Below are 27,942 nucleotides of genomic sequence, written 5' to 3'. Positions count from 1 at the left end.
ACAGGACCGGCTAAATAATTGAGTATCTGTGGAAATTAGTTCAAGATCACATTATTAGTTGCTGGTTTAGTCTATTTCTCAGTTTCTACATTAATGACTTTATCTAGGGTAACATCTGCTGACTCTGTTATGTCCACCTGCACTTTTTCTGCAAGTCTTGGCATTTTAAAAACCAAGCAGCTTGTTAGCATGATCATTTTACACATGCAGGTGTGAGTTTCATGATTTTCCCTTCAGTGTAGGTTTTCATAGTTTTGCTAACTGAACAGGAAAACAAAGAAACTACAGCCTTGTACAACTGTACTGAGTCCTGTCAGACTACCTTGTCCACTTTATGGCCAGTAAGTGTTGATATAGCACTCACATGAAAGGCAACACAAAACTTTAATTTGTCCTATATACTATTTTTATCAATCTGGCAGCGTCTGGAAGGCTTTAGTCTTGAGTTAATTTAAACTTTTCTGTGACTAAGCAGGTAATCATAGAGATGGAGTAGGGCAGCGTTTACTGCCTTCACCCGTTTCATGTGGTGTACACAGCCACTCAGTTCTGGAACTCATGGTCCAGAAGTTCATGATTTAAGACGTAGAAACTCTAAAGTGACCTGGATTTCAACCTAATCTCCATCTTTAAACACGATTCCCTGTACTTAGTGAGAGGGAAGTACAGATTGAGGAAGTGCTGTTACAGCAGTGTTGTCCTAGTGCACGCCTGCGTTTGTTTGGCCATGTTCACTGCTGTCTCTATGGTGATAAACGGAGGTGGGGTGGGGTGGTATAAAGGGCTATGTGTCTTCTTTCTGTTGTACTTAATGTTTTCTCTTCGCTGATATCAGTTTTCATACTCTTCATTAGGGATGTAGTGATAGAAGATGCTTGTGTTTGCTGACGTGTTTGCTGACGTGTTTGCTGAAAGCAGGATATTCTGCTTATTTATGCACCTTGTACTTTTCCAGAGGTGTGGTTATGTCTTAAACTGAGATATTCTATTACCCTTACTAAACATTCATGCAAGCCCCAGGCTGTATAGAAGTAAAACCCTACTTGGGCGATGTGCGCTGAGCTCACTGTGGACGTAAGCACTTCAGTGTCGTGCTCTGTGCAGTGTTATCTCCTGCAGGGTGACACTAAAGGCCTTGTGTGTACTGGCCTTAATAGGGGTCCTGTTTGACGTGTTATGAGTAGGTGAGGAGAGAGGCTGTTATGACAGGGCTGATGTGTTAGATGAGAAAAAAAAAGGAAGGAGGGCTACACACACACACTTGTTTTTATACAATGTAAGGACACAGGGTCATGCATATCACCATATTTTTATTTTAGTTTGAAAACAGCGGCTGCCCTTTACATTATGTGAACATTTTATGATGAATGGCCCAGTAGAAATGGTGCAAAAATTACTTGGAATAAGAATCAGGAGTGGGCTTGGGTACTTGAGTCCTCGGTTAACCGTTTGAGGTCAGTATTCGAATGCTGTAACCACTATTTGGGATTCGCTGTTTTTCATTATGGGAAGACAGAGAATACATATTTTTATGTTTTAGCAGAAGCAGTTTTATGAGTAAATATGTTATACTTTGCTAGTACAATGCACAAGTACCTGAATCTGAACACATGATTGAGATAGCGCAGCTGGCTCAGGTGCGGCCTTTTCGCTAACTAGGCTAACTACTCTAGCTGATGTCATCTGGGTCCAGAAACTTTGGAAAAAAAAAATTCTCTGGCAAAGTAACTTGCCGGCGTATCATCCACTGAGGACAAATGATCAAGTGTAGAAGATGACAAGTCCTCATTAGCACCTAATTCTCATAAGCACCTCTGAAGAGGCATCTTCTGTTACTCATCCAACATGAAAACCTTCTGATTGCATTAGATTTTTCTTTTAGTAATAATAAAATGTTTTTAAATGTTTTACCCCTTAAACAGAATAGCAATTTTGTCTGAAGCCTTTTGTTTTAGTTGATGCTTTTACTTTCAGTGTGGGTAACTGAATATCCACTATCTGGATACTCAGATATCATAATTAGTAGAAATGCACTTGCATAATGACAACATTACATTAAAGTTATATTTAAATTTTACAATTTTGTTGCCTTCTTTTGCAAAGTTATTTTCTAGTAGTGTAATGGTTCTGAACCGAAACTAAACCGTAATCCATGATTTGTTTGGCGGCCAATGATTTAAACCTTGTTTTGCCAGCATTTCCAGCAATATTCGGTGCCGGATTCTTCCTGACCTCTGACCGCGCTCAGCCAATTGTGTTACATCATAATATTTATATGCTTTATTTATATAGCATCTTTCACAGCTTCCATTTCATAACCTTTCAGTTTTGTTTATAGGCACCAATTTCAAGTCATAAAGAATGAGGGATTCTGATCACTGTTAAATAAGCTTGAGCCCCAGTATGAAATTTTAAGCATGCTGCATATCAGTACATAAGAGGAGCCGACAAAGAAACAAAGGCAGAACTTTGTGAAGAGCTGAGTAAAGCACAGTGTATTGGGATTGCAACGGATAGGTGGACATTTCAAATTGTTCTGTCAGCTACTCTCTTGATAAATGGAAAAAAAATTGAAAACCAAGTGATGGTTAGATTTAATTCATTTGATGTTTACATTTTAATTTGCTTGCTGCTTACATTTTTTATAGTTTCCGATTGGTACAATTGCTCTACCACTTGATGTTTACAGTTTTATTCTAGTTGATGTTTTGTTCTACTTGCTCATGTTGACAATTCTGTTGTTTTTGCACTTCGTTTTGTTTCATTCTCTTTTTGAAAAGACTTCTAATTTGAATTTGCACATCTTGCATTAAACTTATATGTAATAGTGAAAAAAATAATCTGAGTTCAAAGTAGGTTACATTTTTCTGTGCTGAACTGTGATACAAAACTCAGCTTTGGCTCAGAAACTGAATGAGGACTGAAGCAAACCAAACCAAAACACTTTACATTTGTTAGAACTGCAGCAATATGTCTTAAGTGTATTATTTTATTAACTTTTTCATTCTGAAACGTACTAAAACATACATACAGTAATACTAGGGTAAGACTCTAATCACCTAGGAGGATCCCAGAACAGGAACTGGAAAGCTCAAGAGTCTGCTGCTATTTGTGCCGCAGCTGGCCTACCTCCAGTCGCAATCCAAACGGCACCGCCTAAGAGGAGCAGACAGATGGATGGACAGAAAGAGACAGTGACGAGAAAAGCAAAAGATGTGAAGAGGCTCTGTCAAATGAACAGGTGATTGATAGTAACAGGAATTGACAGAAGATGGTGGAAACAGACTAGTCCATACAGGAAAATATGAGTGAGCCGTAGTGTTTCCACAAGAAACTGGAAAAACGCCAGAACGCTCACAGGAGTGTCTTTGCTGAGGACCACCTGTAACAAAGCACACAGAACCGGTTTGTTTGAGAACACTCAGCCTGCTATGTGCACATTTAGGAACCCCATCAGCACTCACATTTATGAGCCTACTGGTAATCAGTATCTGTACATGGCTCTGTTCATGAAGAACAGTAACTCATTGTAAGTTCTGAAGAAAATCTTGCATGTAGGACCAAGATAAATCCCAGTTCAGCACCTACTTACAACTCACTCCAGCTTAAAAGAGTCTAGCTAGAAGCTGCATTGGGATTGTCAAAGACTTTCCCTTTTATTTGGGCTCAGTTTAGTTGGCAGCTGTCTCAGTTTCACCCTCAGTCACATTAAATTGACATATTTCATTAACTCTGGCCACGTACCATTTGTTAACCAACAACTGTTGGGGTGGGGAAGCTGGTTTCACACAGCCTTTGTGCAAAACCGTAAAATCAGTAGCCTGCCTCATATTAAAAAATCATCAGGTCGATTTAAAGACACAATACAGTTAGTTGTCACTGTCCTTCTTATTTTGTTTATTAGTAATTAAAATGAATATATAAATAATAACGTTTAGTGCTGATGTACTATATATAAGCGTGTATATGTGTGTATATGTATATATAGCATTATGCATTTCCTCTGCCATGGCCAAATTCAAGTGGCACCTGTATGAGATTCAGTTTTTTTTAATGGAGTATGCATGTATAATTTTTGCCCAAAGTAAGGTTCCTAGTTCTGTGTTCAAATGTGAAGATGGGCTCTGGATTGTGCCAGAGGAGCAGCATCTAGGTCTTGTTTTCTAGCATCTAGTCCTGTATGATTTAATCACCGAATTTCATGGGCCTTAAATAAACAAAGTTTCTGCAAACTGAAAAATTAGTTTGGGGTGTATTCATGAATTATGCTGTTGAAAAGACATAAAAAGGGTAGTATTTAATCTTTGTGGTTTTACTGATGAGGAAAACAAGTAAGAGCTCCTCGTCGATTCTTTAATTCAGATGTATCTGGGAGTCAGGGTCGATTTTTGGCCCATAATCCTGAGAGATAAAATGCTTACATATGTATACTTTATTTTTTTTCGCCCAAATAAAACCATTTTAGATGCTTAAGTAAACCTATTTTTGTAAGTTAACAGTACTTTCACTTTTTTAATGAGAAACCATTTTAATGAGGGTAAAAACAGCTGAAATGTTTTTGTTTTTATTGTGCAAAATAGTAAGGATGGTTTAAATTCCACTATATTACTTTATCAGTGGCTTTGGTGCTATATAGAGTAAAATGAGTTAAAGACTAACTCCATCAACTCCAGCGGCAGGCTTTATATCTGACTGGCGACTGATGCCTTTTCACAGGGTCATGGACAAAGCGCTAATGGAGGCTTGTGTTTCACAATGATCAGTGAGAGCTCTGGATAATCCTGGCCTCAGCAGCACCTTAGAGCTACCAGCTGAATCTACAGCTCAGCATTAAGGAGAGTTACTGGCCTCCAAATATCGACTCTGCTCACCCAGATACCCACCAGCTATTTTTGGCCAGTCCTTTTTAAAGAAAGAGAATGATGAATCGTGCATTTTGGAAAGTACTGCATCTGGCCGGCCGTGGCTCTGTTGGTTTGGGCTCTGCACCAGGAACTGGAACGTTGAAGCAGCTGGAGTGTTCCTAGTTCAGTTCTCATGTGGGTATTGGCGCGGTTCACATAGTTCTGGAAGCCTCTGGGTTCAAGTGCCCTCCCTTTCTGTCATCACTGCTTCTGTTCCCTGGAGAAAGGCACGTAGCAGTAAACAGTGAAAAGATTTAATTGAAGACTATTATTGTAAATGCTAGTGAGAATGTTCAGTACACTTTTGGCAATGTTTTATACACTGACCTCTAGCAATACTTTATACACCAATTCATAGTATTTGGGTGGTGGATCATTCTCAGCACTGCAGTGACACTGACAAATTGATGGCATTTTAGTTTGTGTTGCGCTGGTACAAGTGGATCAGACACAGCAGTGCTGCTGGGCTTTTTAAACACCACAGTGTCACTCCTGGACTGAGAATAGTCCACCAACCAAAAATATCCAGCCAGCATCATCCTGTGGGCAGCGTCCTGTGCCCACTGATCAAGAACTAGAAGATGCTTAACATAAACTGTGCAGCAACAGATGAGCTGTCGTCTCTGACTTTACATCTACGAGGTAAACCAGCAAGGTAGGAGTGGCTAATGGAGTGGATGTTGTATAAAATCTCCAGCAGCACTGCTGTGTCTGTATCTACTTGTACCAGCGCAACACACCACTGCCCCATCAGTGTCACTGCAGTACTGAGAGTGATCCGCCACCCAAATAATACCTGCTCTGTGGGTGCCCTTTGGGGGTCCTGACCATTAAAGAACAGGGTAAAAGGGGGCTAACCAATTATGCACAGAAACAGATGGACTACAGTCATTAATTGTAGAACTATAAAGTGCACCTTTATGGTAAATAGACCTGATCAAATGGACAAAGGGTGTAGATACAAGGTAGATGTGCTTAATGAAGTGGCCAGTCAGTCTATGTGTACTTCTGTGGTTTAAGTGCTAATTCAAATTCAGAATTTTACTGTTAGTAAAACACAGATTGCAGAATTTACATTTTACCATCTTGGAAGCATCTTTACAAATTTGAAATGTGCCCACACTAAGATTTATTTTCTCTGTGCTGTGCTTGCTCTTCAGTACTCAGTGCACCACAGGTCTCTTTGAATAACACATTCTGTTCAATGGACAAGGTTCACATGCAACATGGTGCAGACTTCAGTTTGCAGAAATATGAATGTACTAAGTATCAGTGGTTTCAGCTGTAATACACAATGTCCTGACCTTGTCTGAGTATTCGTTTTTTCACCATATTGACACAAAACCCGCCGGACTCTCTGGTGCTAGTCAGATCTGGCTTGCATCAGCTTGGAGGGAACAGCCCCAGTATAATCCATGTTATTGTGTTCTAACTTTTTTGTTGTTCTTTACATGTTTTTCTATCTATATAAATTAGTAATTCACTCATGCAAATTAGAGGACCAGCAATCCCCCTACGCAGATGGCTGTAGTTTGTCTAATGAGTGAGAAGTATACGGCTTAAGGCTTAGACTGTGAGACCCTAATGCATTAACACCAAGACAGCGTGGGCCAAAGCAGCTTTACAAAGTGAAGGAAGGACTGCATAAACACAAGGACACTCGGAGTTGAGTTGGAGGCTGCATTCCTGTCACTTGAATGACCATTGAAAGTTCAGCGCATATAAACTTATTTATGCGTGAAAGGTCATCACAGTCATTGACCTGAGTATTGGTGCAGAAATGGTTGCCTCAACACATCTTGTGTTCTGCAGTGACTGACTTCTGTTGGAAACACATTCACCTTGACCATATGGGAGGGCAGATTAAATTGCTGTGACTTGACCAAATGCTATTGTCACCTGGAAATTGAGGGAGACAAGGGCCTTCTTGAGATAACTGTGGTGGTGGTGACTTCTTTTTGAACTTTTCCATACACATGACTTGAGTAGAATAATTGTCTGGACCTATAGTTGAATATTTTGTTGCACTCCATGTTTCTCATTATATCCTAAGAAAGCTGGTTTTACATAGAACCTTAATTAGGCTTGTTTCAGGCTTATTGCACGTTTTCCCTACAGAAAATTTTTAAATAAAGCCACGTCTGACTGAGCTTCAGTCCTTTGCTGGTATATATCACAAGGTGTTCTATTGCAAAGTATGTACCTCTACTACAGGCAGGGACAGTGCGCTCTTTATCAGATAATGCTATAGATTTATGTCTCTGCACCCAATAAAAATTGGTTTCTCTTCACCTAGCACTTTTTATTTTGAAACTTTTCTATAAGTACTCCATCACTTTGGTTTCCACTAGTTGCTGTTTGTCCCTTTTACACTGGTCTCTCCGTGTTCAGAGACATGCAGTAGTTGTTCATCTAGAGGGCAAACGTTACGTAAAGGCATAAAAGACACAGCATGATAATGCTGGCTTTTGTTGTGTTTCTATTTGGTCTCCCATAGAGCGCCTGTAGATATTTATAGCCTCCAAACTAGCACCTGATACAAGATTCTTGTGTCCATCTACAAGCAGAGGGTTGTCAGGGTAACAAGGTGCCACCTCTTGGTCCATCTGCTCTGCGTCTCTCACCTAATGGTTGTGGGATGATAGTCATAAAGCAGAGTAGGCCTGGCAATTAAATGATAACAACTGCTATAATTATCCATAGCAAACATTTTTACCAGTGATGTTTAAGCTCTTTTGTTAACATAATTATGCTATCCTCTTCCTTAATTGTCCTTAATGGCATTAGCAGTAAAGGCTGGTACCCTAGGTAGCAGTGTATGTCTTTTACTAGCTAGATATGGATGAAGTCGTCATGTTGTCGTGCAGCAGGGCAGCTGGCAGAGTTAGCTATTTTATTTAGCTAGCTAGTTTGTGTTGAAATTATGGAGATGGTTGTGTTTGCTCTAAGGTAATCAAAGCGTTATCTGTGTTGCTGTATTTGCTAACATTTAATGTAATGATATCTAATGATAAATAATATTACGGAGCAATTTTAAGTAAGTAAGCTTTTCTTAAAATAGTACTTGGCATCTTGCTTTTTTTTGCAATCAAAGCATTATGTGTAAAGATGAATATTAATACAGTCGTATATTGACTCATTAGTTTTCTAAATCTAACTGACAGGCTTAGGCTCCAGTGCTCCTCCTTATTAGACGTGGAAAAACTAGCACTTTATTGCTAAGAGGCTATTCGATTTTTCTGCACTGATTAATATAAACATGGTTTAAAGAATCCTTTTCACTTTAATTTAGCCTACATTTATATTTTGTCAGTTCTCATAAATCAAAAATTCTGCGCTGTAAATCTTTTATAGCAAGTTTGTTTTTAAATAATAGTGTGTTTTTTATTTCAAATGTTCTCCTTTGTGTGTGTCTAAATTTTGTTGTGCTGCTGAATGTTTCGGTCTGTTTGCACAAGCGCTACAGATGCCACTAGGTGGTCGAGCTGAAAGTTTGATGGACATAGCAACAGTAACCAAGGAAGACAGGACATGTCACCAGTAATCACAAAATCCAGGGCCAGAGCCTAGATTCAAGGTCTAGAGTTGGAGGCCTGTTCTAGAATGTTCTTACTCATTCAGACTGTTCTAGCATGTATCTACATCATGCTCTTTCATACATCATGTCTACACCATTGAATGCCCCCCCATTAATGCTGTTCTAGAACGGTTCCCTCATTTATACTTTTTTTTAGAATGTTCTGTCCATTCACACTGTTCTAGTTTTTACAGTGTTCTCCCCATTTAATCTGTTCTAGAATGTTCCCCTATTTACGCAGTTTTAGAATGTTCTTCCCATTTACAAAGGTTTAATTTTGTTTTATCATTTTTTTTCCCTAGGTGCTCTAAATCAGCTGCCGGTGTTGTTGTGTTGGTGTTTGTTGGGTCATTCTGCTCTGGCCTCCACAAGGAAAGGCTTAATTTAAACATGGCTGCCCTGTTCTCAGATATGGCTGAGCTCCAAATCCTCAGAAGTGTCTCCCCAGTGTTATCGATTCTCCCCTCGGCGGCCAGCTATTTGGAGCTTCCCCTAGTGAGAGATTGAATTCTGCTCATAGAAGGCTGTAGGAAGTGCTTACATTTCTCTTCGGGGACTCCTCAATGTCTGCTTCCGATCTGGAAGAGGTCCAGATCTGCTCAGCCTGCTGAAGAGGCTGAATGAGAGAGCTCTGATTGATGCGCCGAGGCAGAGACGAGGTGACAGGCCTGTCAGGACTTTCCACTGAGTTGGAGTCAAAGAACTGAAATAGTGTGCGCCTATTTTTAGCTGCAGTGGAGCGAAAGGTAGAGCTTTTTTTGCTCTGGAGAGTTTTATGTTGCTGTTTTTACAGCTTTGCAGCAGTTGCACTCCTGTGATCCTTGGGGGGCTGAGTACTACGTTACATAGGAGGCAAGCACATAGTTGGAACAGTTGCCTCTGTTTTGCATGGAGCCTACAGAGTGCATCAGCCAATTTGATACAAAGACCTAATTCATGGTGTAATGCTTCACAGTGCTTGCACATAATCCAGAGTAAATGGTGTTTTGGTAATTGACTGGAGCCTCTATGCAGAGTGGACACTGCTCTTGCGGACTGCGCTTGTGAAAATTGTAAAAATTGTCCATTTAACTGACTGTGTTTTGGAAACGCAGGGCCGAATTTGCTCTTGAGGGCTAGAAGTGTGTATAAAGTTTGATTGCAGTTGATAGTTGCCATACATAGGGAGTTTTGAAAACTCACAATGACTATCAATGTATTAATGTTTAAAAGTAGTTTACAGCAGTAGGTTGGCAAACATTCAAATGTACTTAAATGCCCCTTATCCTGAAGGCAGTCGATGAGCCAAGACATGTTCCTAACTAACACTAAAAGTGAAAAGTCTTCCATACTATTTCCACCAATACTTTCCAACCCACTCAAACCGCATCTAGGTTGTAAGTCAAGTCTATATTGTATAAAATAGAAAGGCTAAGCAAGTGTACTGAAAAAAATCAATACATTGTGCAATTACCTCTTTGAGGACCAGCTTTTCTGCACAGATGAGCCTCAACTGTGTGTGTGTTTGAGCTAGAATATACATGAAGAAACTAGTGACTCCGTCAGTGACCACCAGTTAACTTCTTTTTATTTGTGGATATAGTTTTGGTGACTGTTTACTTCCAGCTTTTGTTGGCACCGTTAGCCTGGCAGCCCCAGTTCTAAAAATAAAGACATAAATCTTGGACACTAAACGTGTCTTGGCTGATTAACTGCATTAAGGGTGGAAAATCATGTAAAGTAGATTTTTTGCTGAACTGTTTCTTTAATGCATCTCTAGTGTGAGACAAGGACTGCCATGGTAAGGCATATGGTCTGATCCGGCCACCCTGGACGAAACTCACGTTACAATCGAATGTTCTGAAAGTCAGCTGAGGTGTGACCTGATTGGCAGTTGGCAGGAGATGCTGTTGCCATAGAGATTGATCAGGCCAAGCAGCAGGGCTTTTGTTTGCTCATCCCGGCTCTCTCTCTGCCATGCTAGCGCCAGTGCTGTCACTGTGTATGACGCTAATTATTCATTGTTGCACACAGAGCTCTCCTGATGTGAACTATTTTTACCTCAGCAGGATCATCACAGACAAGCTACTTCAGCTGCTACAGACCAGCAAAACTACAGACTGCTTCATCTGATAGTGACTAATGTCCTCTAGTAATCATGGGAAATGTAGTAGCATTAAGGGAGTAGTTTTTCTGGTGATTTGGCACATTTTCCCACACTCATATCAAGGTTTCACATATGCAAAGGTAACAATCTTTTTAAATCTGCAAACATGTTACTTATTGTCTTTTTGTACTTTTTTAATGAAGGACAGAACTTCATTCAAGGCTACGATTGAATTTTCTGAAAGTAAATGCACATTAAACACGAGTATGCATTAAGTATCTGGGAACAGTTTTGTCAAATGTTTTTCATGGCTTTGCTGCTCCGTTGCTGAACAAATCATAAGCTCTAAAACATAAAAGCACTTGCTGTATATTTGCTTTTATTTTAAGTCCAGTATGCTGTGTAATAAAAACAAATATTTCTGCTTTCCTACCCCAGTGCTCACACCCCAGGGCATCGTAACTGCATATCCATTTGATATGACCCTTCTATCCTTTTGGCCCTCAGGAACGGGAGACGTAGTGGCCATCATGATCCCAGAGCCGAAAGGGCGGGAGATTGCGGCCCTGCTTGAGAAGAACGTGAGCGTGATCATGCACATCACTATTGGCACACGCAACCTCCAGAAGTATGTGAGCCGCACCTCCGTGGTCTTCGTCTCCATCTCCTTCATTGTGCTCATGATCATCTCACTGGCCTGGCTTGTCTTTTACTACATCCAGCGGTTCCGCTACGCCAACGCGCGAGATCGCAACCAGGTACACACTAGGGGTGTGCACGGGTACTCGTTTAACCATTCAATGTGCTTATATTTCTGTGTTGAAATCACTATTTGGGTTTCATTGTGTACGGACCAACACAGCAATTTTGTGTTTTATGTATTTGCGAGTAAATGAGTGTATTATGTTACACTTTGCTACTACACACCACGATTGCCTTAACATGAGTGTGTTCCCACGGAGTTGCATTAAGGACACAGCTAAGAAGGAAGAGGTGCAGCTTTTTTTCTAACTTTTCTAGCTGATGTTAGCTAGGTCCAGACTCTAGCTGATGTTAACTAGGTCCAGACTCTAGCTGATGTTAGCCAGGTCCAGAAACAAAGAAAATATATTTTTCAGACAAACTAACATTGGCACTTGCCCCGAAAAAGACTAGACCTTTTTAATGGGCGAATTTAATTGGGTCCAAAGTGATAAATTTTTGGTTTAATGATGGGCAAAACAGGTTATGATACATCGAGAGAAAGAGAAAGGAATACCCCTTCTCTGAAAACTGTATAAAAATATGGAACATTGTATTGCATTTGGGTGCAGAGCCTAATGCCCAGGCTGAATGCACTTTGCATGCAATAAAAACTAAAGCCTTCTGAAGCGTCTGAAGTCTTCTTTGAAAACTTCAGATGGAATACTTAGAAGATATATGTGATGTAAGACTTATAGATAAAGTAATTTATTTAACAAGTTGTGGGTGTGGGTGATTGGTGTCACCTTATGCCACGGCAATCCATTCATTAACCGTTATGAATACTTAAATATCAAAATTAGTCAAAACCTTGCACCTCTTAAATTGTTCATTTTGTAGGAAAAGAAAAAAAATCTTATCTTGATGTTTGTTAATGCTACAAGATTAAGTTATTTGGGACCACTCCCATTGGTCCATTCACCTTAAATTATTCACTCAATGTAAAGCGCACCTGGCATTATAGAATGGCGTAAAGCAAGATACCAATGGACTTGTGAGGTTTTCCTGTGACAGCAGTGATATACTTTCACTAGTGTAGTGGGAGGTGGTGCTGATAATGTTTGTAGGCACAAATGCTTTCCTGGTTCACTTTGCATTTATTTACAACACAAACTGTTCAGTCATCTGTACCAGTAGTATTTTTAGACCTCTGTGCAGCTTAAAACATAGATCAGCAGTGTCAACTCAAGTCCCAGAGGACTGCAGTACTGCAGGGTTTGGTGTTTTGCAAGCTCTAACACACCTGATAATTAACTGATGTGTTCAGTCAGGTAGGTTAGCCCAGTGTCATGCTGTGATCTTCCAGCACCTCTGCTTTGGACTTTCTCTCATAGGAACATAGGTGGTTTCACCACAGTGAAACATGCTGAATGCTGAATGTTCTGGGGCTCATGTAGTGTTTTTGTCTTTTTCAGAGGCGACTGGGGGATGCTGCAAAGAAGGCCATCAGCAAGCTTCAAGTGCGGACTATCAGGAAGGGGGACAAGGTTGTCTGTTAATTACTTATCATCTGCACTTTATATTTTTTCAGCCAGTATGCTGCTTTTTGCTGCTTTGGAGCTGTACAATAGTGTGCAACGGGCAGAGACCACCCTCTCTTTTATTCAGTTTCCAGTCAACACAGCCATTAAGTGCAAGCTATTCATTTTTGCCATGTTTTTCAAAAGGCAGAACACTTATGTTTACCAGATGTTTACACAAAAGCCTCCAGCACGAAATGTATCAAATCTAACAGTATTTTATTTGTCCACTTTTGTACAGCATACTGCCACATTCACTTTTCCAACCTTCTAATCTTAAAACCATCTGTCCTCCCAACAAAAGCTGTTCCCCATGTTGGCACTAACATTATGTTCCCTTTCAAAGAGACACTAACTTTCACACAAGCTACTACCTAAACTCAGCTTTGCTGCCTTAGAAGTTTATTTCTCATGTGCAGCTAAAACCAGTACAGCAAAGCGTGAGATACAGAAGATATATGTGAAGAGATTAGATATAAGATAATCCACCTGCATAAAGAAGGAGAAAGTTAAAGGAAAAAAAGTGAAAAATTGGAGTTTCCAAACCTGGAGTTAAAAAATGATTTAAAGATATAGAGAAAATGGAGCTCCTAACAACCGTGCAAGAACTGATAGACCACCCAAACTGTCACCATCAGATAAACAGTACTTAACGCTTTCATCTTTTAGAGAAAGGAAAAAAAATCAAGCACCAGTCTTCAGATCCGAGCAAATCTGCAGGTGTTTCTGTCCATTCTCACTGGGAGAAGACAACTCAGCGCTATGGGTCTGAAAGGATGTGTAGCTGCCAAGAAGCTGTTACTGAGGAAAGGAAATAGACAAAAAAGTAAAACGTTTGTACTAGAACACTGAAACTGGACATCTGAGACTTTGGAGGTTTGGAAAAATATCCCTGCAGATTTCTTTAAAGAGACAGCAAGTCTCCCAGAAAATAACTGAATAAACACAAAGTGTGGACACACTGAATACTGAAAACTGTGATATTATATTTAGTTGATGAGGCTTCTGTGTAATTTTATTTTAAATTAATGTTTTCTGCTTTTTTCCTGCTACCAAAAAAATAATTAACATTTAATGGCCTTTTTGATGGGATGTTAAATAAATGAATGGTGGTCTCTGACTTTTGCATAGTGCTGTATATTAGACAGTTATGTTGCATCATACTCAAAAAAAAAAAAATAGAAATTATTTTACCAAGCTGCTACCTTCTTTTTTTTGTTGTACAAGGCATGTCCTAGACCCCAGTCCTCTTGACTTCAGCTCTGTGCCTCTGATTTAATTCTTCAGCGAATTAGCATTGTCTTCATGAAATGCATTCAGTGCATTAGACAGGAGAAACGCTACTCTGTGAAGAGCTGTGGCCTAGACAGGAGAAGGAGCCTAGAGGAAAATCTTAAGGAATTTTGTACAGGGAACAACTACTGGTATCTTGTTATGTTGTTAATTAACAAAGATTGGCTTTGTTCTGGAGTTTATTTTTTAGTTTTACATTGGAGACACAAGACTAATGTGGCTAATGAGTAATGGCCAACTGAAGAAAGCCAATTAACATGGTGTAAACTGCATCCTAAATCATCACAGACCTCAAACCTGTCTATATAAAAAGTAAGTTGTAGCTAAAAACAGCAGTAGCAGCCACGTGGAAGTCTGAATTTTGTCCATTTTCATAGATAATAGTATGTCAAACAGTGTCAGACACCACATAAGGAACTCTGCTTAAAAACTTAATACCTTGACGTAGTTTAAAGTTTAAATCTGATGATTTAGCTATGTAGTTTGCACAATACTAATTGATGCTGTATCCATTACTTGTTAGCTGTGTTATTCTCGTAACTCCTGGTCAGAACTAGACACCCAAACGCAGTGTCTTGTCTGCTCAACTATGTGTGGGCTAAAGGGACAGTATTCCTCAAAAGGTGACTGGTTGCCTGAGTAGCCTATCCTCTGTCTGTTCTCCCTGCCATAAGAGCTGTAGCCACCGCCTGTGTGCAGTTCATTCTTATTAGACATGCTTCATGCCTTTTACTGCAGAGCTGTCCCTGTCTGCTCTTTTTCTAGGAAATCTCCATTAGCAAAAACACACTCAGACACATACACATAGACACACACCCACGTGCTCATAACATTGCCTCTGTGGCTCTTATTTCTAGGAAACAGAGTCAGATTTTGACAACTGCGCCGTGTGCATCGAAGGCTACAAGCCCAATGATGTAGTGAGGATATTGCCGTGCCGGTAAGCTTCAAAGAATCAAGCATGTCAGTGTAATCCTGGTTGACTTATTCAGCTCTTCTTACATACAGCATTTTGGAACAAATCTTGTACATTTCAGTGGTTTTATTTGTATGGTAAAATAATCACAGAGCACTTCCTTCTTCTCAAATAAAAAGAATGTTATAGTATAGATGTCCCCATGTCCCCATGTCATGAGATCACAATTCTTGAAAATTCAGAATGTAATTGTTACGTACAGAAGCTTGACTGTCAAGGTGAGGTCAGTGGCATCAGGATGGCAGTATTAACAAGTATTAGATTTACTGCTGTATTATAGCATTCTAAGACTGCTGTGTTTCTTAGGCATGTCTTCCATAAGAACTGTGTGGACCCATGGCTGCAGGACCACAGAACCTGTCCCATGTGCAAGATGAACATCCTTAAAGCTCTCGGCATCCCGGTAAGACTGGAGCTCTACTGAAAGCCATTGTGTAGTTTATTATGGCTTCAGTACGTCAGTACATACACAGTAACACTGTACCAGGCTCTATTTAAACCTTCACAGCCATACAGTTACATTTTATTTTATTTAAATGGTTTAGTTGAGTTTTCTTTTCAGTTCCTAAAAAAATGTAAACATTCATCACCACATGATGTTTTGTAGAATTCCTGCAGATGAGCAACTTGAGCTTACCATTCTACAGCCTCATCACTTTCAAGATTACACAGTTCCTCTTTTGAGAAACAACTAGCACCCTAAGATCATCCTGTGTTAATTTACTGCACTGGTATTGAGGAAGAACATATACTCTTGTGCAAAAGTTTGGGAAACCTGGTCAAATTACATGTTTTTGTTGATTTTCTAAGTGAAAATAAACACATCCGCCTCCGCTTCTTCACATTTAAATGCATAGTTACATAGTTTATTTGCTGAATTTAACATACTGAATAGAAAAAAATGGCACATTTTATATTTTATTTATTTTATTACTATTTGTTCAAATCAGCGATTAAATAGAAATTGTGCACTAAAATTTGCATGAAAATAGCGTATTTAAATTTGTTCCCTGTAGAGCATTTGATAACTTATGTTCACTTAGAAAATGAAACACAAGTAATTTACACAAGGGTGTTCAAACGTTTGCATACAACTGTAGCAAAAGGTGAATGTATTCATCAAAATGTCTGCAGGCATATGTGAGTAATTTTTGGCCAGATGTTTGTCAGGCAAATCAAAGCAGTGTACTTTAAGAATGCTAATAAGATATGCAGTAGTAGAGATTTAGCTTAGTGTAAATCCCTTCCTGAAACCTTTTCTTCACTCCTTTATCCAAGATTCAAATTTAACTGATTTTGTCTGAACATCTGTTGTGAGAACTGTTCATAGTTTTAATAGCTGCTCTTTCCTTTGTCACGGATCCTGTTTTTTTGTCTCCTCAATGCAGTCCAGACATTGTGCAGCTGTTAAAAGTCAATCACTGTATCTGAGTTATAAAATCCTGGAGCATTTCCTTTTTCCATGTATCCACAGCAAATTTGAAACACATAGTAAGCAATTTGAAAAACATCATTTTACCATCTGTATAAACAACTGCAAAACGAACAAGTGGAATCATCGACTACATTACATAAACTATGTTTTAACGTTCATTCTTGTTGACTCGCAGCCGAATGCAGACTGTTCTGATGATATTCCCCCTGACTACGAGCTGTCGCTGGGCGGCCCTCCCACTAACGCTGTGACTGGGGCCAGCGAGGTGACTGTGAGCGAGAGCTCTGTGGTGCTCGACCCTGCTGTGAGGACAGTTGGCCTGCCGCACCTTTACCACGAGCACGATTCACAGCTCGATGAGGGTCACCACATTGCCAGCAGTGAGTACACACAAACTACATTACCCATAACTCCTCATCGTCATGTACCTCCAGTAGCTGTTACCTCAGTTCTTTTTGTTCCTTTCAAGGGTCAGTATTTACTTCCTCACTATTATAACTGCATAATTGACATTTGTTTCTTAGTAGGTTCTGTTGCTCCACCGATATATTTCAGATTTTTTGCTGGCCTTTACTGAGACTGCTAGCAACATCCTGTTGCTCACTTTTGAGAGCCTTTAAATGCAGTCCAGAAGCATGATAACTATGTGGACCCAGGACCACAAATCTTGTCCCTTGTGCAGGATAAACACCCTTAAAGCTCTTGGCATCTCTGTAAGACTGGAGCTCTTCTGGATGCCGTTCTCTTTTTTATGGTTTCTGCCATCAGTACTTGCGCAGTAGCACACTGTACTACACTGCGTTCAAACCTGCAGTCAAATAACATTTTAATTTAATGGTTTAGTTGGCTTCTTTTGAGGCTCTAAGATATATTGATTACAACTCATGTGTAACTTATACGTGTTCAATAATTCAAAGATGACAGCTCTCGTAGTCTGTTCAAGTTTTAATCATGTAAAATAATGTCGGCCAATATTATTAGTTTTAGAATATTTGGCTCCATAAAGGTGGTATTGGAAATTGATATTTTTGTACGTTGGGTCCTAGTACTTACCAAATACCGCTTTACTTTCAATAAGTTTATTTAATAATTTAAGAATAAGCCTGAAGTTTAGGACATTTTATTTGATTTATGCATAATTTAAGCATCAGCACTCACAACCCTCCAGCCATCTGCCACGCTTTACCCAAATTTGAATAAACAAAAACACCATATTTGCAGTTATATTCCTAATGTAGCACTCATGCTAGCATGCTAAGGTTTACCGTGTGCCAACAAGGCTATGTGTCCTGTATATGGGGCAGCCTGCAGAGTGTTTATCCTGGCCTGGTCCACTTCCGGTGAGCCAGGCCAGGATTCCAGCTCTAGCTGGATGGACACACACCCATAACTTTAGAGCGAGCACACTGTGCCACACAGAGGGTCAATAGTGCCTTTATGCCCACTTCTTCAGACAGCTTCAGAGCTGACACGAGCTTTAGCTGTGATCTTGTGAGCAGGCCCCCCTGAAAGGGATTATTAGATAATTAGCCTGTATTTTTTTAGCTGCTGTTGTTTAGCTAACTTTCTAGTTTGGCCTCAAAGGGAAAAGTAATTGGATTCAGTTGCTTGTTCATATCAGCACAATGTTAGAAGATTAAAATGTAAAAGTAAATGGAAAAAAGACTGTAATGTTGCATTACATTTTGCCCCCCACCCTCACTGTATTTTGAAAACTAAAAACGAACGAATTCCTTTCTGTTTTCCATTTGGGCTAATGGTTACGTATAACCCTGTGGCATCCACTTTGCATAACTCCTTCTGGCAACAAAACAAGTTTCTTAGCCCAGCATTGCTCCTAGTGTGTGTAAGTAATTTAGAACCTAAAAACATCAAAAAGGGCCAACAGTGGGATTTTGGATCCAAAGATGGACCGAACTCCACCAACTGCAGTATTCGACCTCAGCAGCTAAACAGGACATTGGAGGCGTTTCCATGGGTATGCTCAGGCACATTTGCACAGCTTCTTTGTCTGCAGTCCTGAGTCCCTTCTGCTACTCTAAAATGGGTCCTCTACAACCCTGCTGACATCCCGTTTCGTAGTACATCAGGCCATGTTTCCTCTACTTTTAAGGAGTGAATAGGCAGGAAAGGGAGGGGCCAGGAGGCAGCGGTGATCACATCAATATTCGGATGAATCCCTGCTGTTTTGAAAGTGTTTCTTAGAACATACAGTGAAGGGAAAGTATTCAGACACTTTTGCTTTTGTTACTTAATTTTATACCAGTGCATATATGTACTTCAGTTATGTCTTTTGACTTTGTACTTCAACAAGAATGTATGCTTGTATTCATTAGAACAGAAAAGTATGTGTTGATAAGCATAAACAGAGATATTTAAAAGTGAAGTAGATAGGTATAAAAGTACTTAGTCGCTATATTAAGAAAATATATGTTTAAAGGTTACATAAAATGAAACATCTAGATAATAATACTGGAAAAAAATGTTCTTATTACACCTGGAGTTATTATAAAAGATGTTGCCACTGCAAGATTTTACGCAAGCAGCAACCATGGTGAAGTTGAAGGAGATATTTAAAGTTCTCAAAGACAACATTTTTAAACAACACTCGAATGGAAAAAGCTACAGAGCCATAGCAGAGGCCTTAAACATTCTTGTTAGTACAACCGGACTGCAAGTGGACAGTTACAAAAGAGAAAAATATGCAGTGGACTGAGCTGCATTGCAATAATCTCCGCCTACTCAAGCAAAACCAAAACAGAGATGCGCTTCTAAAATTTGCACACAAGTATTTAGACAAATCAGAACTCTTCTGGAACAATGTACTCTGGTCACACAGAATGAAAATAGAAGTCTTAGGTAATAATTTAGAAGGTCATGTTTTGTGAAAGAAGTGTTGTGTGCGTGATCCCAAGAATACCCCTCCAACAGTGAAGCATGGAGGTGGTAGCATCATGATATGGAGCTGCTTCTCTGCAAACTGTACTGAGGCATTACATGTCATTGAAGGAAACGTGAAAGGTGTGATGTACCATGACATTGCGTTAGAGTAGAATTTAAGCTCATTGGCGAAGAAACCTGGTTTACCAAGAGGAATTGGCCAAAATTGAACCACAATGATCTACAAGGCTAATTGCTGCTTATCGTAGACTTAATGAAGCTTTAATTGTAATTTGCTTTGCCGCAAAGTACTAAAGTTATTAATTTGGTGTGTCTGTGTACTTTCTTCCCTATCAATTTAGTTTTTTTTTTCACATATCTATGTTTATACTTATGAATACATACTGCTTCTGTTCATGTTTATAAGTACAAAGTCAAAAGACAATGGAGTAGTGTAAAAAAGAGCACAGATTTGACTTTAATGACTACTCTGTACCTGAATCATGAAGCTTCTGTACGAAGTGGAAACTGGAGCACAAATGATGAATCAGCGTCATCAAGCACCAGCCTACCTGTACCTCATTTACATATCATTAACATGAAGCAGGCTCTAAATCATGCAGATGTTTCAGTAGGGAGCAAATAAAATGATGGTTTTCAGTGGCTTATAGGTGTAGATTAAGGTGGAGCCGTGAGGGCACCTCTCACTGCTCCCCCTACTGGCCAAACTTTATAGTGTTCAGATTACAATGACTGGAAAGAGTGATAGGTGAAATAAATAAAACACCCTTTTTACAGTAAAATGATGGTGAATGATGTGAAGAGTAGAAAAACAGTGGAATGATGTGATTCTGTATTATAACACTATTATTATAGTGCATGAGATGCTTTTGTACTAGCTGTGTTTTGTATTGTTTATTTTTTTTGGGTGATGTCAGTAGTATAAAACAAAGCACAGTATAATATGTCTTTAAATGGAAAATGGAACAGCTGTAGCATTTGTTTAAAATAAGTACATCCACTTTTATACTTGATTGCCCTGAACACATATTGTTAGTATTATTGTTATTTTCATTCTGAATATGTTTATTATAGATGATGTTAATAATAGTTTTGGTTGGTTAACCACTAAATATAAGCTATTGTGCTTATATTTACCCTCGGACGTGAGCTTGATTGTACAAAAAACAAAGACAAAACAGTGGATTAACAAAACTGTTGGTGAAATTTGCATGCGCTCATTTTATGATCAGATTTGACTGTACACAACTTTGAGTAATAAGGGCTGTTATGGGTGAAAGTTTGAAGTGAATATTTACAATAGAAGTATATTAACCAACAAAAATAACAGTGAGTGAATGTTTGTCTCTCCTTACTGGATGTTAAGATGATTTTTTTTCTTGAAATTGGCCATAAAGCCACTTTGGGAGTTGCCAGTTTGTCATGCAGGCAAAGCTAAGTCTCCTGAATGTATGTCTCTGCTCAGTATTTCTGTAAATTGGGTCTTTTTGCTAGTGAGGTAACGATATCCAGTCAGGTCTTTGTTCTGTTTCTTGGAATGGAAAAATCAGCTGCTGCGATAACAGCTACAGATATGGAACCACATGTGTTGTTCTTGCCTGTAATCCTAAGATAACTGAGGCTTCGTAGCATTACTTGCCCAGAGCTTCTGTAAGGGTTCTGTCTGCTTCAGCTGATAATAGCACATCAAAGACATGGTCTGCGTGGGTGATGTTACTGTAGCTCCATCCATTTAGCCCAGAAACCACCCACTGAACATTTATCATGAAAGAGTAAAGTTTTGTGTAAACTGATAATTTAGTCTTACTCAGAGCAAAACTACTTTTGTCAAATGTGGAAATTTTGGATGCAAATGTAGCTCATTTCTGACCTCTAGTGGTTTAATTCTGCATTTTCTACATGGGACCATCATCAATGTACTATTCCAGTACCTTAAATATTATGTTCTCCATTTGTCAGTGAGTTCAGACCATGTTGGCAGATATTTTCATCTACTCACCTAAACTTTAAAACTGTTATAAACTTTAGTATTGCACGCTCTCCTGGATAGAGCTTACTGAAATCAGCTTTTTCAAATCAATTTTTTTTATTTCATTTTGGATGTTCTAGTAGTTCTGAATTCTCTACTAATTTTAGAATCCAGAAAGAAATGATATGAACTCATCATAAGCTCTGAACAATCTCTTGATCTTCTCAACCTGGTTAAAATGAACTGTTATTATGTTATCATCTATGGCCAAACTATCTCTAACAGATCCTTTTGATCAGAGGTTGTGTATTTCCGCCTGTTCTCCTGTTCTTCAGTGTCCTGTTTGTGCTCTGGTATTTTGGGTCACATAGATGTAGGTCAGTAACTTTTTTGGCTCCAGCAGAAATGGATGTGGACATTGCAAAGGCACAGCTTGGCCTCATTATCCATTTCCTGTTCAGACTGTTCAGATTATTTTATCGTTATACAGGGTGATTCAAAAAGATTCATCCTGTTTCAAAATGATTTTTTTCACTTGTAAATCATTACAGAACAGTGCAGTAAATTGTAAATGGTTTAAATGAGCATAAAGTTTATTATGTAATTTTATGAGTGCTCAATATGAACCTCCTCCAGCTGTACGGACATCAACGCCATTGTCAGATTCATCCCATACTCGATTGAGCATGTCAGGTGTCACTGCACTCACAGCTCTTTCAGTGCGATTTCGGAGATCATCCAGTGTTGTGGAACCAGCGACGAACGCTCTGAGTTGTTGGAGGTTCACTGCCGACCAAAATCACTTTGCACAGTTATGACAGATTCAATCTTATTGAAGTAGAGAACGCAAAAATCAGATGTGATCCTATGTCTGTATTTGCTACCAGTTTGTTAATATTTATAATATTGGTGACATTGTAATCAAATTAAGGTCCAATGTTAGGTCTAGTCCTGAAATAGCCAACCAAATGGACTAAATAGTCAGCAGGTAACTCAGGCTTGCTTTCAGCTGAACACCTATCGCTTACTCAGTATAATGAAAATAGAGAGTAGTTAAAACTGCTTGATCACCACTATATGTGGCCATTATGAGTACTTTCACTCATAGTTCAACTCACATAAAGTTCCTATAATCTTGAAAATCTGAATTTTCCTCACAAATAAATTAGTTTGATGTACTTTATAAACATTGTTAAAGTTTCAAAGTGTTCACTTCCCAGTCCAAAAGATACATGTACAGAAAGTAAACCGCAAAAACAGCCTGTATTGAATTCATTGTTTTTGTGATGTCACAACAACCTGTGCATTTATATGTCCTATTCGCCCTTCAGTTTAGCTCTGATACTCATGAGTGTTTCAGCCATGACTGCTTTTCGAATGAAGCACCATACCAGGCAGCCAGTGAAAACAGCTCATTTTCATATACGGTATGCAAAAGTTACAGCGCACCTGGTCAAATGACATGTTTTGTTGAAATACTAAGTCCAATTAAAATAACACATCCTCTACAGAGAACACACTTGCGCACATTTAATGAACAATTACTGTTTTTTTTTTTGCTGAACATATTAGCATATTGGGAAAAAAAAATAAAACAATACTTGGTGTTAAATTTTTGTGCAAAGGCACAACTAATGTGATCAGTGAAGCTACAAGAAAAATGAGTTTTAGTTCCCTTCAGTATTTTACTCAGTTTTGCTTTTTGTGTGTCACACTTTCATTTTTTTTTCTTTTTTTTTCTGCCTCCAGGTGAGCACCAGCCACCTCTGAGCAGCGACTCGGACACTTCGCTCATCCTGCCTGTGGAAGTGGGCCTGTCTGATGTGGAATTCTCTGCTGAAGCTGAGCAGGAGGAGGCCAAGTCCTGAGTGGAAAGCCTGGTCAGCACAGACAGAGCTCTAGAGGGGGCTCCTATGGAGCCAAATATGGAACAGGACCACGGTGGAAAATACACTACAAAAGGACCATAAGCAATATAGCATCACAGATGTGCAGCCTCCTTTACTGTCCCCCATGGCCTCATCAGCATCTACCCAAAACAGAACATTCCTTTACCAAAAAAAAAAAAATCTGCTTTTCTCTTTGCGCTCTCTGTGACTGTAGTCACACCAGGTTTGTCTTGTCCTCTCTGCTCCGCTAGTTTTGCATTACTGGACTGGGAAAAGCACATAGCCAGTTTCTGGCCCTTTCCATACCGGATCAACCCTTTGGACTCTGGAAATAATGACATTGAATTTCCTTGTGGGATCACTGCCAGCATACACAAATATATCCCAGAATGAAACATTAGTAATCTATATATACAAATATGTATAGATGTGAACATCTTACTGCATTTGCTGTGGCAAAGGCAGTTTGAGTGCAATCCAGCCAGCGCTGATGAACGAGTACCTGTTTGGAATACAATCCTGTGTTATGTGTGAAGTTTTCCTTTGAGATGTCACCAGTGCTCGTAGTTTGCACGTTGGCTGCCATTTTAGCATCTTTCAAATTTGGCTGCAATAACCAGCGCTTTTACTGTAGCATCAAGACTTTCTTTATTCCCCCCATTACCAGGTCCGGTCGAGTGATCTGAGGAAACAAACAGTTCAGCCAAGACTATGCCTGAATGCTTCGGTAACTAGACGCATCCAGTCACTATTTACTCATGGACTGGTGTGAGGCATAAAATGTTAATTAGTTAGGCCACATAAATGAGTTGTTCTAGAAACGTCTGTTTTACTTGGCTTGTAATTGGTGGTGCATCAGTGGGGTGTACTGAGAAGCTGGATACTTGGGATTTAGGTTCAATTTAAAGTGGATTCTTGGGATTTGGGTTCAATTTAAAGTTGAACTGAAAGAAAGTTACTTTGGGTTCAGCTTATAGTCCATCCGGCTAGTCTACTCTCTTAAAAATAAAGGTTCTTAATAAAAGGGATCTTTTAGAGCTATGCCATAGAACAGGGGTTCCCAACCTGGTCCTTAGGGCTCCCAAGCGAGTAAAGTTAGAGCAAAAACGTGGACCATCTGGAATGGGGGGCCTGAGGACTAAATTGGGAAACACTGCCATGGAGCAAGAGGTATTCACTTCCAGACCTTGAATCCAGTTTCTGGCCCTGGATATTTCTATGACATTTGAAAGCCAGTCAGTTACATCAAAAGGCCAGGTAACTTCCAGACAAAATACAGGGCCAGAAAATGGATTCAAAGTCCAGATTTAAAGACCTCTGCCTTTTTGTTTTCTAGCAGCGGTTCTCAGTTTGGTTTTGCTCTAATCTGGACCATCCGAGGACGGATTTCAGACCCACTGCTTTATTTACCATTTTTGCAAATAAGTAATCATGATGTAAATGTTCTGTATCAATTACAGTTTTTCCTTATACCATACGTGCAAGCCAAGAACCGTTTAGGGACCTTTATTTTGAAGAGTGCGCCCCTTCCAAATTCTCTGTAGTCAATGTGAACATTTGCCGTAGGCTTCGTGTCCTCTGAAGTGCCACTTGAGCTAGTAAAGGCGACTTTTCCCGGCATTCATCCTGTTGTGCCATGCATGAAAAACAAGTCTCTTCTCAGTGTGAGGATGGGCAGCAGTTGTGTTGAATGTCTTAGTTCATGTTTGAGGACGTCAGCAAGAGCAGTAGATCGAGCCGTCTGTTGTTTCTTCCCAAAGTGTCCTCATAGGAGAATCGTTAGAGCTGCTGAAAGTCTCCTTTACACACAAGTCAGATTAAGGCACTTTGCCAAATATATTCATATATATTCGTAACTTGCCCATATTCTTTTTTGATACAAGAGCGTGTTAGTGGTGTGATAATTCAGTGTGAATGTCTGGTGTGAACGGTTTCGGTGTGCACAGAAAACGTCAAATCGCAAATCACTTTTTATTGCACATTGCATATAGGAGAGTGAAAGTCTAATGAAGGACTTTTATTTTAATATCAAAGTTTATTTTTCTAAAAAACGAATAAAAATCAAGGAAAATAGCCGACCCTGTTTACATTCAGTAAGAAATTAGGAGAAATAGAGAAATTTAGAGACCTTTAGTTCTTCCCCCCCCCTGCTTTTGTTTGAATATGTTTATTTACTCACCCATCATTTTAATTTTATTTTAATTTTAGGTGTTTTTCCTTTCAAAGTTCACATCATTTATGTGTCTGTTTTGTGTCTGTGTACTCTTATCTTTTGAGGACACCTACATGTGGAGAGTGAATGTGAATGAGGTCCTGTTGTTGCAGACGTGTCCTTATCCCTGCTTGCAGTAGGTATTTAATCATAAGCGTGAATGTAAATTCATTTCTCTGTGTTTATTTGTTTTCCCTTTGACTTGGAAGAACTTGCCAAATGATAAGCACACACATAATCCCTATTCCTGACAGCGGAGGGCGTTCAGTTGCACATTAGAATGTTTCAGAATACTAACCAAAGCAGGTGTTTTACTTTACACCCTTCCTTCCAAGAGCTTTTTGTGTATTGTGTGTGTTTTCCTCATTGATTTTGTGTACATCTGGCCATATATGTATATAAGACAGACCAGAGCGTTTACGTATTTATTTTGTATGTATTGTTTTAGATCAGTTACATGTGTGAGTGTGTGTTGTGGACTTGGAATTGATGATATACAGAGCTTAATTTGGAGTAAGTTAACAAGCACAAGCCATTGTGATCTGTCACTATAGATCCGGCTGTTTAGTCACGTCTCATGTCTGATGACTCTTTAGCTTATGTTTGATATAAAACCAGCTTTATAGAGGGACTCTCCATCTAAATGTGATATACAGTTTAAATATTCCGTTTTTTTTTTATTGTGGTGCTAATTCTGTCATTTATTTTCAATAGTTACTGCAAACCACAATCATTTCTGATGGAAAAATTCACGATCATAGAATTTAGGCTGTTTTGTGTTACTCTATGGCCTGGTTTTACAGACGTCTTGGATTAATTTACAAAACTGAATCCTCTTTATCTAACCAGCCTTGTGTGTGCACAGCCAGTATGAGTTTGGGATGAATTTGTAGCATTTACATTGACATGCTTTATTCCAGTGTTTATTGTATTTTATTATCTTTCTTTTAATGGTTTTGGTGCATCCCGGTGCTGTTAGGTCTCTACATGGACATTTTAATTACAGCAGGGACTGTTATGTTAAGCATACACTACCCATAATACTCTAAGCTTTACCTCCACCCAGTGCTCTGGTATTTCCTCTAAGCATATCTGCAGCGTGCTTTAAGCTGCAGCGATCTAAACACAGTCTTCTCAGTGTTGCAGACGTTACTGGACCATGGAGGGTTTAACGTTATGAGGTGTTAGCCTTTTAGCCTTTAATGCAAAACCTTTTCTCCGCTTTTTTTCAGAAATACTATTCGGGTGGGCCTGAGAAGCCCAGGAAAGAAAGTTTTCCTCTGTTAATGAAGAAAAACCAGAAACTCTTGGTTTGGGGTGCAGTACTGTCCCCTTTTTAGGCCACCCCTTTGCCTTTCCTCGCTTGAATGTTAGTGTGTTTGCTACTCTACCATAGCTGACCTTTTGGCACTTAGGCTACTTCAGTCCTCTACATATCAATCCTCTTCCAAGATGCCAGATTTGAAACCTTGTGTCATTTCAAGGCTCTTTATAGTGAGCCAGTTGTACTTACTCTCCTAGAAAGCACTTTATCTCCTTATCGGAGAGGCTGACACATGAAACACAGAAGTTCTCCTGAGTAAGCTTGCAGGGTGATTTTGCTAATCCTATAGCAAATGTCGCAAGAGGGCTATTGGATGTTATGACACATGCTGTTTAGGTGACTGTATGGTTATTGACGGAGAGTTTCAACCCCTTTCAGGATTACAGAAGATGAAGGTCGTATACAGTATACAGCGAAGTTAAACAGTATTGCTATTTTGTTATATAGAGGACAATGTAAATATATTCGGCCGTCTTGGTATACTGTTCTAGTACAATGTTGCACGTGTTTGAGTCTATGATTGTGAGGTACAATAAATTTTATTGCAAGTTTTTCCAAACCGTTGTTGTGTCTTGACGTGGTCATCATAATGTTTTGAGTCTAACTGCCAACTGCCATCTTCATAGCATCCATTCATGTGGTTCTGTCTCTTTACAGACCATGTTGTTATTGATGAATGATGACATTCCTGGTTCTGTAAGACATCTTAAGTAAAGTTTGCCTGTGAGAAAATCCTTCCGGGACACTTGAAGATAAGTGACTTGCACAAAAAGACTACAGTATCCTCCTTCTTGCTCTCATCACATAACCTAACTCTAACATTATGCTTGTGCTTATCAAAAGGTTTTCTAGTGGAAGAAGGGAACAAAAGGCAAGAACCTCCACACCGTAACTTAACCAAAGATGATGTGGATGACTGGAGAAAGCAAAACACTCAAAGGCAGTGGTTTCTAACCAGCAAACCTGTTACTGAGCTTCTTGGTGGATCTGGGCCTGTATTCATAAAGGGTTCTTAAGTAGGGGTGCAACCCCCTCATCCCTTTTTTAATAGAGCAAGAATGAATACCTAATTAATTTTGATGAAAGATGTGATAAAAATGAATGGACTCTATGCT

The 27,942-nt window shown here is 39.3% G+C and overlaps 1 protein-coding gene across 1 annotated transcript in view; it reads left to right on the top strand.

Moving 5' to 3' along the window:
• Positions 1-27,386, top strand: part of rnf150a (ring finger protein 150a) — a 35,001-nt gene extending 7,615 nt beyond the window's left edge. Inside the window, exons 2-7 of the mRNA XM_036575002.1 lie at positions 11,075-11,325; positions 12,724-12,795; positions 14,979-15,061; positions 15,404-15,500; positions 16,708-16,912; positions 23,152-27,386. Coding sequence (XP_036430895.1) covers positions 11,075-11,325; positions 12,724-12,795; positions 14,979-15,061; positions 15,404-15,500; positions 16,708-16,912; positions 23,152-23,270 — 827 coding nt within the window. The 3' untranslated portion in view covers positions 23,271-27,386. The remainder of the gene's footprint in view (positions 1-11,074; positions 11,326-12,723; positions 12,796-14,978; positions 15,062-15,403; positions 15,501-16,707; positions 16,913-23,151) is intronic.
• Positions 27,387-27,942: the final 556 nt, after the last annotated feature.

This window comes from Colossoma macropomum, unplaced genomic scaffold (genome assembly GCF_904425465.1).
Source record: "Colossoma macropomum unplaced genomic scaffold, Colossoma_macropomum, whole genome shotgun sequence".
Taxonomy (NCBI): domain Eukaryota; kingdom Metazoa; phylum Chordata; class Actinopteri; order Characiformes; family Serrasalmidae; genus Colossoma; species Colossoma macropomum.
This window is presented reverse-complemented; position numbering and strand designations above follow the sequence as displayed.